Source organism: Rhineura floridana, chromosome 5 (assembly GCF_030035675.1).
Source record: "Rhineura floridana isolate rRhiFlo1 chromosome 5, rRhiFlo1.hap2, whole genome shotgun sequence".
NCBI lineage: Eukaryota > Metazoa > Chordata > Lepidosauria > Squamata > Rhineuridae > Rhineura > Rhineura floridana.
The window spans coordinates 163,533,874-163,548,439 of NC_084484.1; the positions used below are offsets into that span (position 1 = coordinate 163,533,874).

Sequence of the window (14,566 nt, forward strand, 5' to 3'; positions counted from 1 at the left end):
TACAGTGATATTCTTCCCCTTTGCTATTCTATTTTTTATTTAGAATGAAATGTTTATAATCAATTTGTTTATATCAAAGATTATCCTGAAATAACCACCCTTCAGTTTAGCTTCTATTTTGTTCCATGTTAACATAGTTTATCAGAGGCCAAGATGAAGTCAATGATAGGAATACATCTGATAAAACAGAGGGGTTTGTATTGCCTCCGATACATCTTGGAAGAGTGATTGTGTGTTTACTTCACCTAAAAAGCAGTGAGTGGAACTCAAAGTTCAATAACCTGTCAATGGGCTGAGAGAGTGAACAAGAGTAAAGCTGTAATTCCTATCCTGTCAGAAATGATTTACTGCTATTAATTGTCAATTAATCTTCATTCAGTCTCAAGAGTAACTCATTACACCTCAGTGTAAATGAGCTTTAACACAGACAGCCCAAATAACATTTTTTTACAGAAAAAAAATCAAAGTACTTGCATTTTTCTGCTCTGTCTGAATCCAAATGTTACACGTGAAAAAAGGAACATTTGCCAAACTCTCCTAATCTATTCAGTGCTTAAAACCATTTTAGTATTCTTCTACTTGTTAGAGAAATAGAGATCTGCTTCTGGAATGGATACTGCTGCTAAAGCTGTCGTGAGTGATACTTGGCCCAAAGAACTGTGTTGTATGCTGACACCATCAACCCCTGAAGGCCCACCAGGGTCATCAGACATGATCTGTCCAGAGCCAGAACGAGCAACATCAGCAATTTTATCTTTTCCACTCACTCCAATGTTAAGCACATGCGCAACTGGGACATGTCGAGCTGATGGATAAGTTCTGACAAGATGTCAAGGAATGTTTATCTGCATTCACCACAAACCCAGCTGCTTACAGGGAATCCATAGTTAACTTGGTATCCTGAACACACTATGTCCTGGACAGGACCCTGATCAAGGTATCGTCCAGGTAGGGATGGAGCACCCCCCCCCGGAAAGGAGATGTGCCACCAACACCTTGAAGAAAGGCCAAATGGTAGAGCCCTGTATTGGAAGTGCATGTTGTAGGAGAACCAGAGGAAACAATGATGAAAACCCAACTGGGATGTGAAGGTACACCTCGGAGAGTTCAACCAAGGTCATCTAATCACCTTTCCTTAGTGCCACGATGACGGAGCAGAGGGTTTCCATTTTGAAGTGCCTTTTGATCACCCACTTGTTGAGCCATTTGAAGTCTAATATAGCACGAATATAGCAGTTCTTTTTTGACACTAAGAAAATAATTGAACAGGCTTTGGACTGCTGTGAGGGAGGAACTGGCTTGATGGCTCCTATGTCCAGCAGATGTTGAATGGCCTTCAGATAATTGCTGTGCTTCTCTTGCCTCCTTGATCTTGGTGTGCAAACAAACTTGATGAAGGGAAGTTTGACAAATTGGAGACAGTGTTCAACACCCATTTGTTGGTCATGATTTCCCTCCACTTGTGAGCAAAGGCTAGCAACTGAGCTCCCACAGGTGAGGAAAGAACAGTATCCTACAAGTCAGGAGGAAGAAGGTTTCTTAGTCCCCTTCTGGAACTTGGAAGAGGTGAAGGACAAACCTTCTGTTCTAGAGGAAAGATGTCCCCCACCCCTATCCTACTTGCCCCATCTCAGTTTGTATGAAGAAAAAGCTGTTTCTACAGAATTGACATTGGCCATGAAAAAAAGGCTTCTGGCAGACCTTATGGTCTTCTTTCCTTGCTTTATCTTGTCTTTAGTGTCCAACACATGAACCTCTAGGGGCTCACCAAAAAGTTTGCTCCCTGCAAAAGGAAGGTAAGGCAGACCTGTGAACCTGCATCAACCTCCCACTGTCGCAGCCAAATGTGGTGGCATGCCATGATTGTGGAGGCCATGGATCGTGACACGTATTGGAAGGCATCTAGAGATGCAGCAGCCAAAAGACCAGTAGCACATGTCATCTTTTTCAACCCATCTTTGACCACTTTATGAATATCATCCCTAAGCCCCATCTCCTCACGACATTGCCCTGATGAAGACAAAGGCTGTAGCTGACACCCAAAATGCTGCTGCATCAGCATCAAAACTCTTATGGAGAGCCCCCTCAACCAACTTATTGCATGGGTCCTTGGGACCCGCTTCCCCTTCAGAAGGAATGACCGCCAGTGAGGTGATTGCATCAACTGGAGAATCCTCAGAGGGAAACCTCAGCTGTTGCATTATGGCACCTGAAAAGGTGTAATGTTTCTTAGCCCACTTGGAAGACAGCTTGGCCTTATTAGAGCTGGACCACTCTGCCTTCCAAACACCATTGAAAACCTGAGGAAAGGGTACTGTTAATGGCTTGAGATCAGCTAAGGGAAATGTCTTCTTGGCCCCCATAGAATCTAATTGGGTTGTGACCTGTACACCCAACTCGTCAGTATGTTGCAGGACCCTTCTGATTTTGGCCAAAAGTGGTTGAAAAACCTCTGGAGAAAACAAGTATGCCTGTGGCTGGACTTACTCAACCTTCTCCTCTGAGAGTTCACCTTCCTCTCTGCCCAGTTTGTCAGCAGAAGCATCTCAATCAGACAGAGTCCCCTGGTCCAAAACATCAGCCCCCCCTCCGAGAAACCACCTCCCCACAGGGGGACTGCATCTGCAAAACAGCTGCAGGAGGGGCATCAGAAAGAGGGACAGACACAGAGACATGCGTATGAGAAGGAAAAGATTGAATCTGAGAATCATAGCCTGCATTTGCTCCACCTCAGGCTGAAACTCCTGCTGGGCAGAATCAGACCTCCTGAATTCCTTCCTGGTAGGTTCCCCCCGAAGGGGGATGAATCTCTGAAGGAATGTGCTGAGGAAGAGGGAAAGTCCATGAAGTTGCACAATCCATGGGACCTCCCCCTTCTATGTCTTTTAACTTTAATTTGTGCTTGTGCTTTCTTCTATGATCCCTCTTCCTAGAACATGTTGAACCCTGGCGTCTGAGAGCAGAATGCAGAGACCCCATAATTTCAGTAGAAATATACTCCCTAACCCACGCCAGGAATTTGTGAAACTCCCCCTGTGGAGGAAAAGCAGCAGGGGAATCCTGAGGATCAGGGAGAAAAGGAGTACCGCCAGCAATGGAGCCATTCTCATCCAACAGCTCTCCCACCAGATGGCAGTTGTGGGGAGCTGATGAGACAGCTGGAGAGACCATGAAATAAAATGGAGGCCATAGCCCAGTACGTCAGGGAAAGTGCAGAAAAGACCAATCCAAGCATGCTGCGATGCCTGCTAATGGTACTGCTCAACCCCCAGGAAGACGCTCCTCACAGCTGTTTACAAAGAAGCGTCAAGCCCCAACACACCCAATTAAGGGATGGGAGAGTTGAGCAAGCCAAAGTGATCCTGCTCGGTACGAGGGTTGTGAGACTTGCTTAGCAACTGGAGCTGTTGGGGCCAAGCCACTGCAAGTGCCAAACGAAAGCGGTCAAAATGGTGGACCTACTACAGCCAGCTCTGTGCCCAAAAAAAGGATGCAGTGGCCATTTGCCCTCTGGTCATCTGACCGACTAACTGAAACACTCTGCCCCCAGACCTGCAGTCGGCAGCGGCAGGAACAAAGGGAGAAGCAACAGACATACAGTAGATTAAAAGACAAACAGAGAGTGAATACCAGCAGAAACGAGAATGGAAAAGAGAGGACAAACTCTGTATTACAAAAGGTATCAAAACCACAGAAAGAAAGGTCTTGAGCATAGAGAGAGAAAAGACCGAATGCTCACAGATTGCAGGCAGGGCCAGTCTAGGGGGCAGGACGACTCCTCCCCCTGGAGAGGAACTGAAAGTTTTCTGAAGACCCTCCCTGTCAAGTCAGTAGGAGTCATCCCTATATATTTGCTTTATGATAATTGTTATATTGTTTTTAAACGATGTAAGCTGCTCTGAGCATTGTTTTTATTGTAGACAGACAGTACATGTATTTCCTAAAATTAATGAATAAATAAATATAAATAATTTGGGAGGAAAAGCACTTGTGGGATGTCATCACACCACTGCCTTCAGTGCCCAGGGAAGTGTGGGCTCTCAGGGTGATGTTCCATGGCTCATATCTCCCCATGGGATTTCTTAGTTTCATGCATCACAAGAGCAGTAAAAGATGGAGCCAGGAGGTATCCACAGTCATACCACTAAGGTAAAATATAACCATATAGACTCAGACATTCCTAATCATTTAACAAGCCCTATTTCAAACTTTTACTCAAATACCTGTAGTGAACAGTGAAATCATACAGGGTTGAAGTGGTCTAAACAGAAGTCATCTCAGTACAGAATAGCATTTTTATCTCAAAAATAATTTTATAATTGTTTTCATTTTACTAAGAACTAGTCCCTTGCTAATATATAGCTTCATCGTCTTATTTTTCCTCTTCCTAGTCTTATTAAAGAAGCCAGTTTTTCCCTTACCTGTGTTCTTTAGACTGTACTATAGTAATTTTTTTAAAACGATCTTTAACTTAAATCTGCAATCATCTTAGCATCTCTTTCTGTTATAGGAATCAGAGCATTAGAAAAGATATCACATTTAATGGAAATTATGTATGGACAAGGAAAACTGACACACAACTTTTTTCTGACTATTTGTATTGTCTGGTGAGATATCGGCTGCAAAAGTATAGCTCAGAAGCGAGCAGACCCTGACCTTCAATTTGCTTGGTGGAGAAGTGAATGCACACCACTAGAAGCAGCACTTTAATTAACTTACCCTTAATAGAAATACATTAAATAATTAACTGGAGTATACATTGCGCCTAGTCACTAGAGGAGGCCATTCTTTGAATATTTGTGCTGGCAGCTACCTCAATTTACAATTACTATGTATTAGTTAATTATTGATCATGAAAGGGTGAAGTAACTGCAGTGTTATAGTATTTTGGCTTAGGAGAAATCAGGTCAGCACACCTAAGGTTTAGAAAGTATGTCGGAGATAGTTTTTCTACCTGCAATCCACATTTTAGTATCCTAAACTAAGGCTACAATCCCATACATACTCACCTGGTACTAAGCCCCACTGAACACAGTGGGACTTACATCTAGATATGCATAGGATTGCACTGTTAGATTTATGATTTATTTATTACATTTATATTCCTCCCTTCCTCCCAGAAGCAGCCCAGGATGGCAAACAAAACATTAAAAACACTCTAAAACATCTTAATAACAGATTGAAATAAATTAAAACGAAACTTCTTTAAAAACATCATTAAAAAAAGCTTTAAAAACATCTTAAAAAGCAATTCCAAACCAGACACAGACTGATTGATTTGTTTTGGCTCATGCTGTGGCCTTACATCTGGCTCTGTGTCAATTGTTATATATTTCTTCTTTTGTGGAGTTTTTCTAATGTAGCTGTACATTTTCTAACTAATTATGCAAACAACATACATGAGGATTGACCTGCTAAGTTTATTAATGACATATTTAATAGAAACTATCTAATATTGGATAGTATGTGTTTTTACAAGATTCTGCACAGCTGGACTATCGCTAAAGTTAAAGTGAACTTCTTCACAAATCTCTAGAAAGGGGTCTTTATCCTCACACTTACCATGGAACAGGTAGTTTCCAACAATGCCCAGTTCAGTGATATATCAACATGAGAAGAAAAAAAAGCCCTTCACTGTCCAACCAAGCAATGAAATGGTGGGGCTGGTGAATCCACCATATTTACCCTATTGACTACTCACGTAAAGGAATACAGAAGTGTCCTGGCAATACTCTCAGCAAAGTAATTAAAGTCTTATGAACAAACTGAAACTGATGGGAAATTTTTCTTTTCACATGGACCTTCTAATGCAAGCTCCCCAAATATATAGCAGAGTGGGAGGCCATGAGTCCACTATCAGATAAATGTTCCTCCTGATATGGAAAGAGCCCTGGATAAAACAAAGGCAAGCAATGCCAGTCTCATATTTGTGGGATCGGCATAGTCTATGCAACATAGGCTCAACACAAACTGTTTTATGAAAGTATCGACAGACACCATGTCCTTTATCTGAATCTTATCCCCTTTGACCTGTTACCCCTTCTAATGAATTATTTTCCTTACTTCTCCCTAAAAAAAGGAAAGAGCAGGGAACCAACAGATCTCTCTATCACAGTGAATCCTGGAAGTCTTATTTTTAAATGAGACAAGTACTAAACAGCAGATATAATCTCATTAGCAAATGACATTTCACATATTGATAATAAATCAATGAAACAAGAAAACAGTAAGAGCTTACTAGAGAACTGGTCATTCGTTGAGATGAGCGTGCAATATTGGCAGGCAGGCCAAAGAAATCTGGTTTATCATCTTCTGGAAGACTTTCGATAACATGGCGGTAATCCTATACAATACAGAAAACTAATATTTAATACACTGTAAAAATCTCTGAGTTTATCATATTTCAATGAAAGGAAGGTAAATGTGAGTACTATACACTGGAAATACATTTCAGATTTAGATCTCAATCTTTTCATTATGGTTTAAGTTCTAAATACGCTAATAAAGTTTACATTTTGAACATGCCCTAAGATATGGTTAGTATTATTAATCAATCTAAATGACTAAGTGATACCAAACTAAAATATGTTTCCATATTTAACTTCAAAAATAAATTGAAGCTTAACAATAAAATGATTAGGGCTGTAATTCTATATACACTTCCTTGGGAGTAAGTCTGAGTAAGCTCAAATTTACTTCTGAGTAAAAATATGCTGCATAGCTAATTAACAGTAAAACAGAATATGTTTCTAAAAAGCAACTTACTACATACTCAAATAAGGAAAAAGGAGATTTTTTAAAAAAAAGATATTACCCACAATCCAAGAAGCACTAGCCCAGCAGATGTTTGCATCTCCATTGCTGTGCTTATAGTTCTGACAGAACATGATAGCTACAAGTCTCTAGTCCCTGAGATTCTGTCAGATCTGATCAGTTTTCAATATGCCAACAGCAATAATAAAACAAATCTTTAGTAGTACAAAAGTTGGTCCACAATTAAGCAACAAGAAACATAATCACCTGCCAATTTACTATAGCCAAAGAAAAATAATTTTATTTTAACATCTGATAAGAAAGGAAACATACTCACCAATATATTGCAGGAGCTAGGGAGAGTGATGGAATATGGAAATCTGCTCATCTTCTTGCCCCGGAAATTTGAGTCAGCAATGACTCTAGAATTAAAAAACTGTTCCAAGTATGATCGGAGGACTCTCATATCAAAGTAATTATCTATACGACCTCCATAAATAGCATTTTCCAATAAACCATGTACGAATTCCCACTGAAAATCTTTGCCGCCTGTAAACAATTAAATATAAAGCATGTTAAAATATGGCACAGATTTCATCATTAAAGCTATTTTTAATACAGTTGATAAACATATTCTGTCATGCAATGATTCTCATGTCTATGCAGGTGACCTAATGTTTTCATTTACTGGTGGCATTGCCACCCCTATAGATCCCTATATATCCTTAAGTGGTTTGGCCTGAAGGATGTTAGATAGTGCCCATTTCTTTATATTCAGCCATATATATCAAATAAGTCTGGAGAAAGAATGTAAAGATAAATTCTAGAATCATATCCCAAAGTAGTAGAACTCTCTCCTTCTGCAAATCCAGTAAATGTTAAGTCTGGTGCCCCACTCAAGCAGCTCTTTAAGCATATGGGTTCTCTTGTCTTTCTAACTTCTGTGTTAGGACAGATCTGTACAAGCATTCCTATAACGCATCTGGCACTGTCTCCAACGCTAAGGAGAATAAATGGAAATTCTTACTGTGAATTTCTCTTCCCAGGGGCTCCTGGAGGGCATTCACCTTCTTGGGATGGCACTTCCCACTGGCACGATAGGCAGGGTCCAAACTTCTAATTACTTCACCCAGGGGGAGGAGCCATCCTGTCCTCCAGACCGACTGGAAGACCAAGGACGGCCCCTCAACCCCCATAGGAAAAAACTCTTTGTAGGCAGACTCATAAAAAGGGGAACAGTCCAACACATTGACATTGATGATCCCCTGAATTAGTTGGACTGAGACACTGGCTGCCCTCATAAAAAACGCCAGAGAACTAGGCACAGAAAGTAACAGAATGTTAATAAAGAGACAGAGTAGATAATGCCATGAAATCCCCAGGGAGGCCCTAACTACCTCCCCCACATGTAGGGCGCCAGAAGCTGCTAGGATCCAGTATGAATACACCAATGGCACCAGAATGAAGAGATGGGAGAATGCCCTCCAGAAACCCCTGGGAAGAGAAATTCACGGTAAGAATTCCCATTTATTCCACAGTGGTTCCTGGACGGCATTCAGCTCCTTGGGATGTACTAGAGCCCAATGACCTCCTGCATGGGATTCCAGGTGCCAACAAGTCATGCATGAACTACCCTTTGCAACACCCTCCCCCCAAAGGCTGCATCCACTGAAGCCCAGGAACCGATTTTGTAGTGTTTGGAGAATATATGCAACGAAGCCTACATGGCCGTTCTATATATGTCCTCAATGGGAAAACTCTCCTTAAAAGCACCGGAAGTGAAAGACCTCAATGAATGGGCTGTTTCCGGCGGCGATTTCCCCAGTGTCTGGTAGGCCTGAACAATAGCCTCCTTGAGCCACCTAGGAATGGAAGAAGAGGAAACCTTCCTTCCCCTGGTCAGCAAACCGAAGGAAACAGAGCCTCAGTTTTCCTGAACCCAGACGTCCTGTCTAGGTAGAAACAGAGAGCTCTGCACACATCCAGCGAATGCCAGGCACATTCCCTGGAAGAAGTGGGAGCTGTACAGAATGAGGGGAGAACCACCTCTTGCGCTCTGTGAAATACAGAGTTAATCTTAGGAATAAAAGACGGATCTGGCCTCATGACCACCTTGTCCTGGTGAAAAATACACAGCCCCCAGCTCTGACACCCTTTGCGTTGATGTTATAGCCATGAGAAAAACTGTCTTGAGTGTCAGGAACTTCTCATCGCATGTAGCCAGCAGCTCAAAAAGTGCCCCATCAAGGCATAAAGAACCAATTCAGGTTCCATGTAGGAAATCTATTAATCACTGAAGGACTCCGCTGCCCCACATCCTGAAGAAAGCGCCAACTCAAGGGATGTTGGATAAAGAAGAATCCCCCTTGCAAACCAAGACACTGCCAATGGTAGCCACCTGCCGTTTCAGGGTATTAGAGCTGAGCCCTTTTTCCAACCCTGCCTGCAAGAAGCCCAGTACATCCACCACCTTCCTGGAGGTCGGGTCCCTCGTTGGTCCAACACCACTCCACGGATTTTTTCCACATAGAACAGTAAGTGCTATATGTGGAAACCTTCCTAGAGGCCAGTAGGGTATCTAGAAGCATCCCAGAGAATCCCAACTCCTCTAGCTATCCCCGCTCAGCCTCTATGCAGACAAGCAAAAGAGCTCTGGGCGCGGATGAAGAACTGGCCCGACTCAGCAGGTCCAATCTGAGAGGAAGACACCATGGTTCCTGAACAGACAGGTGTAGAAGCTCTGAATACCAGGGTCTCCTCAGCCAATAAGGAGCTACTAAGATAACCTCAGCCTGCAACTGTTTGATGCGCCTGACAGGGGAGGAATAGCAGGAAAGGTATAAAGTATCCTCCTCCCCCCCAGCCAATCTGCTGTCACAGCACCCTGTCCCTGTGCCTCTGGATGCTGAAAGTACAACCATATAAACTGGCTCAACCCTTTGCACAGTGACAAGCTGATTGGGACCAGCATCTTGCGGGATTGAGTAATTTGGTCCTGGAAGGACAGGAGCACTTGTAGCAGGGGTTGGGAATGAAAACGGGTCCAGGTCACCAGATCCTGGCAGGAGACTAGCATTCCCTGGAGTTTTGACAGGTCCATCAGTTCTACCACCTCAGATGAGATCACCTTTGTTGTGAGCTCCTGGACCTTGGCCACATGCTCATCAGTGAGCCTCATGCTGAATTGAGCTGAGTCTATCTGCACCCCTAGATGCGTGATGATCTGCATGGCCTCCAGGGTGCTCTTCTTGAAGTTCACCACAAAGCCATGGCTAGTAAGATAGGACAGGGTGGTCCGAACATCTCTTTGGCACTGGTCCCTTGACAAGAATGTTGTTGAGATATGGGTGAACCCACACCCCCAAGGTCCTCAGATGACTCACCAGTTTCACCAGGACCTTGGTGAATACCCTGGAGTATTTCAGTCAGACTGAAGGGAAGCACCCTGTATTGGTAGTGCTTGTTGGCATAACAGAAACAAAGGAATTTCCTGTGCTCCCGTTGGATTGGGGTATGGAGGTATGCCTCCGTCAGATCTATGGACACCATCCAATCGCCATGATTGATGACCTCTGAGATGGATTTCAAGGTTTTCATTTTTAACTTCTTGTAGGCCATCCTCCGGTTGAGACATTTGACGTCTAAAATAGCCCGTACCTTTCCATTCTTTTTCGGGAAGAGAAAGAAAATGGAGAAAACTCCCTGGTCTGCTTCCGACCTAGTACTGGTTCCACTGCGCTGATGTCCAGGAGATGTTGTATGGCCATGAGGAACGCCCTGTGTTTGTCCGGCTTGGTTGACTTTGGGGTTCTGATGAATTTCTCTCTTGGACACCTTGAAAATTCCAAGGAGTAGCCTGAGGAAATTGTTGCTAGAACCCAACAACCGGATGTTGTGGCAGTCCATGCTGCCTTGAAATTGAGTAGGTGTCCCCCTATGGCTCCTAGGGGAGCTGATTTCTTGGCGTCAGGACTGTCCCTTCTTCGCTCCCTTTTGGAACTTTTATTGGGAGGAGTGTGGAGGTGGATGGGATCTTGACTGGTTGGAACTCGTGTACCTATCTGGTCTCCCCCATTGAGCCTTGTATCCTGTTGACGCGTTTTGGCGATGGAAAGACGTTGAGCTCAGAAAATGCTGGGTATGCTTGGTCTTATGTTCATCCTTCTTGGCCCCTGGCAGAGCCTTCTGTTTGTCCCTAGTCTCAATGAGGACCATTTCGAATGGTTCCCGAAGAGTTTGGCTCCCCCAAAGGAGAGTTGGCAAGATGGCCCTGGGATCCAGGGTCAATATCCCAATGTTGAAGCCACAGATTGCACCTCACCACTGTGCTGGAAGCCATTGCCCTTGCATTACACAACATTGCATCCTGCATGGCATCCACTTGGGAAACTGCTGCCAGCAAGATTTTCTTCAGACTGTCTTTGATGTTCTTAGGTACATTCTATCTGCTGGCTAGCTCGTCCATCCACATCATGTTTGCTCTAGTGAACACTGAAGCAGCTGCAGAGGCTCTGAAGGAGGAATCTTGTGCTTCAAAGTCCCTGAGCAGTGCCATCTCCACGCTCTTGTCACAGGCATCCTTAGGTTCCCACTTCCCCCTCTGTTGGAAAAACTGCACAGGAAGAAAGAGCAACAACCGGCTGGTCCACTGCTGGCGTTCGAAGCTATTCCATCACCGCAGGTGCAAAGCAGTAATGCTTACTCACCAGCTTGTGCATTGGTTTATGTTTACCTAGGGTCGCCTACTCTGCTAACCACAGCTCATGAAATGAAACTGGGAAAAGCAGAGTAGTTATTCTGGGATGGCCTTCTGGGAAAGCGGATTTAGATCCCTTGGAAAAAATAGAAGCAGCTGGATCAACCTCCTTGCCCTGCTCTTCAGGTAATTCCACGATCTGCCTGGTTTAGAGAGAATTGCTGGAAAACCCTCTGCTGGGGAAAATCTCCCCTGGGGGGGGGCTTCCAATTCCTGCTAAGAGAGCCCTTCTCCCTGTCATTTGATGATGAAGACTGCCCTGAAAGTGAAAGAAGCCCCAGGGCAGTAGCAGACTCTCTCCTTTTGACCCCATGTCTCCCCTTCTGGCTGGATGAAGGATGGGCCCTTTTAAACCTGTGCTTGTCTTTATGGCTCCCTCCTACCAATGGGTGATAAGGAGGAAGCAGATGGAGGAGAGAGATGAAGAGGAAGGGGTGGGCAACTTTTTATGCCCCTCCAGGGAGTGATGCCTTCTCTTGTGGGAGATGCATATCTGGGAAGTGCCAGGCCTTGGACTGGTAGCTGACCCTGACTGCACAGACTCAGTCCACCTGACCTCTTTCGCCACCACCTCTCTAATCCAACTGAGAAACTCTGGGAACTCGGACTTCCGGGAAGGGTGACTTCGCTTGTGCCTGCTTTTTGAGACGAGCTCTCGTCTCAGAAGAAGCTTTTTCAGTTTTAAAATCAGTCAGAACGTTCTTTTTGACTGGTAAAGATTTTCTCCCGGGCAGGGAGAAACGTAGAGATTAACCACAAAAGCCTGTTTTTGTTGGGAGGACTGGATTTCATTAATTTATGAGAGAACGTTCAGCCAGCAAATGCCGGACGGACTTCCAACAAGCTCTAACTGATTAAGCGACACGTTTATCTTTTCTTCAAAGAAAAACGGACTCTAACAGGCAAGCATCCTTCTTTCTATTTTTTTTTTCACTTGGTTTAAATCGTTGCAGCAAAAAGAGATTTGTCAATGAATCAGCTAATGAATTTCTGGGTGAGTTATAACTCTTCTCTTTTATTCACGAAATTAAGGAGGAAAGAAATTGAAAAAGCTTATCCTTGTTTTTATTGCAAAAAGCTGGCCTGGAAGTGCATTCTAAAGATACAAACGGAAGAGGGATTTCTATTTCGAGGAGGGGAAAAAAAACAAATAAATTTGATTTATGAACTTTGGAGTATTATATGTCCGGGACTATTTTCTTTTTGGTCTATTTCATTTTGACGAATCTACTTGTTCACGACGCCACTAACTGTTTTGAAGCTGGGAACTAAATTTGTTTTGTATTCCTGAACAAATAAGAGATAAGGCAGGCTGTACTGTCTACACTGTGATGTCATCAAGCCTGGAATATTAACCCAATTGTGGCTGAAATAATTTTTGTTTTCGTGGTTTTAAGAATGGCAATCAGGAAAGTGGCTGAGACCATGGAAGAAATTATGTTTCAGAAAATAATGGATGAGATTGAGATAACGAAACAACCCGAGACAGGGTAGACAGGAGATGAAAATTGAATTAGGCAAAATGACGCAGGAGCTTAAAGAAATAGGGGATCTTGTGAGAGAGGAGATTGATGAGATTAGAGATGAAAAAAGAAAAATTAAAGGGAAGATACAAGCCCTGGAGGTTGGAACAAATGTGGAATTGGAAAAAGATCTGGAGTTTATGGATATTAGAAACAAAGTTTACTGTTTGGAATTCAACGTTGTCTCTGAAGAAATTAATGAAGATATTAGAGATAAAGTTATCAATGTCTTGGATAATTTTCTGGACTGGAATGATGTGATGGAGCTTGACATAGAAAAAATCTATGGAATTAACTACAGGTATGTGACAATGGAAAAATTCTCAAGAGATGAGCCAGTGCATTTTGTAAAAAAGAAGAACAGAGATAAGACTTTACAACAATATTTCAGCAACATATTCAGAATTGATGGCAAGGAAATATTTGTGATAAAGGAAATTCCCATCAGACTCTTATTATATGACTATGGCTATGACAGCAAGATTAATATGGGATACTGATAATGGAAGAATGGATACTGAAATTACTGGACTGAACAGGACTATTGAAGATGGAAGATGGAATATTGATAATGGAAGAATGGCTATTGAAATTATTGGATCTAACAGGTTTGATGAGATGGATTAATTTATATGTTTATCTGGACTATGGCTATGACAACAAGATTATTATGGGATACTGATAATGGAAGAATGGCTACTGAAATTACTGGACTTAACAGGATTATTGATAATGGAAGAATGGCTACTGAAATTACTGGACTTAACAGGATTATTGAAGATGGAAGATGGAATTAACATTGATAATGGAAGAATGGCTATTGAAATTATTGGACCTAACAGATTTGAACGAGATGGATTAATCGACATGTTTATTTGGAGAAAAATTGAAAGATATCTCTCTCAAGGAATTGAAACCTCTCTTTGACTTTTTGTGGAAAGAATAAAGTAATGTTTATGAGATTTGATGATTAATTAAGATAACTACTGGAGGAAAGTGATTTTATAATATAATTTAAGAGACAGGATTGTTATATATTGTAGACCTATAACTGATCTGCGACAAATCGGAAGTCAACATTTTATTTTATTGTTTAATTATTTTTGTTTTGTTTTTTGTCTTTGAAAATTTGAATAAAAATTAATGATAAAAAAAAGAAACTCTGGGAACTCCTCCTGCCCCAAGTTGGAGGAGAGGTGACACACTACTTACCCCCTCCATCTGGCACTCCCGAGCCCTCAAAGCCTGCCCCGAGTGGTGTGAGAGAGATGGTGACTGCTCTTCCTCCATCTCGCTAATTTGCACGTGTTCCCGTCTTACAGGGGATGGCTGGCCATAGCGGATATATGGTGCCAGGCCCTCCGAAGCTAAGGTGGGGGTGGGAGAAGGCCTAGAATGGCGTAGGAGCATAGTGCTGCCCTTCCCGCTTTTCTGTGGCTCCTTGCAGTTGAGAGCAGAATGCGCCTCCTCATTGCGCAGTCATACCTCCCTTGGGTTTAAGGAGAAGCCGCAATCTGCCATGGACTCGGTTGCT

At 42.8% G+C, this 14,566-nt stretch overlaps 1 protein-coding gene across 4 annotated transcripts in view; it reads right to left on the reverse strand.

Annotated features, from left to right (window-relative positions):
* Positions 1-14,566, reverse strand: part of DYNC2H1 (dynein cytoplasmic 2 heavy chain 1) — a 438,789-nt gene that overhangs the window by 71,535 nt on the left and 352,688 nt on the right. For all 4 annotated transcript variants that reach the window (XM_061628720.1, XM_061628719.1, XM_061628721.1 and 1 more), the window contains 2 exons: positions 7,091-7,302; positions 6,239-6,343 (listed from right to left, as the gene is read on the reverse strand). In XM_061628720.1, the coding sequence (XP_061484704.1) occupies positions 6,239-6,343; positions 7,091-7,302 (317 nt within the window). The remainder of the gene's footprint in view (positions 1-6,238; positions 6,344-7,090; positions 7,303-14,566) is intronic.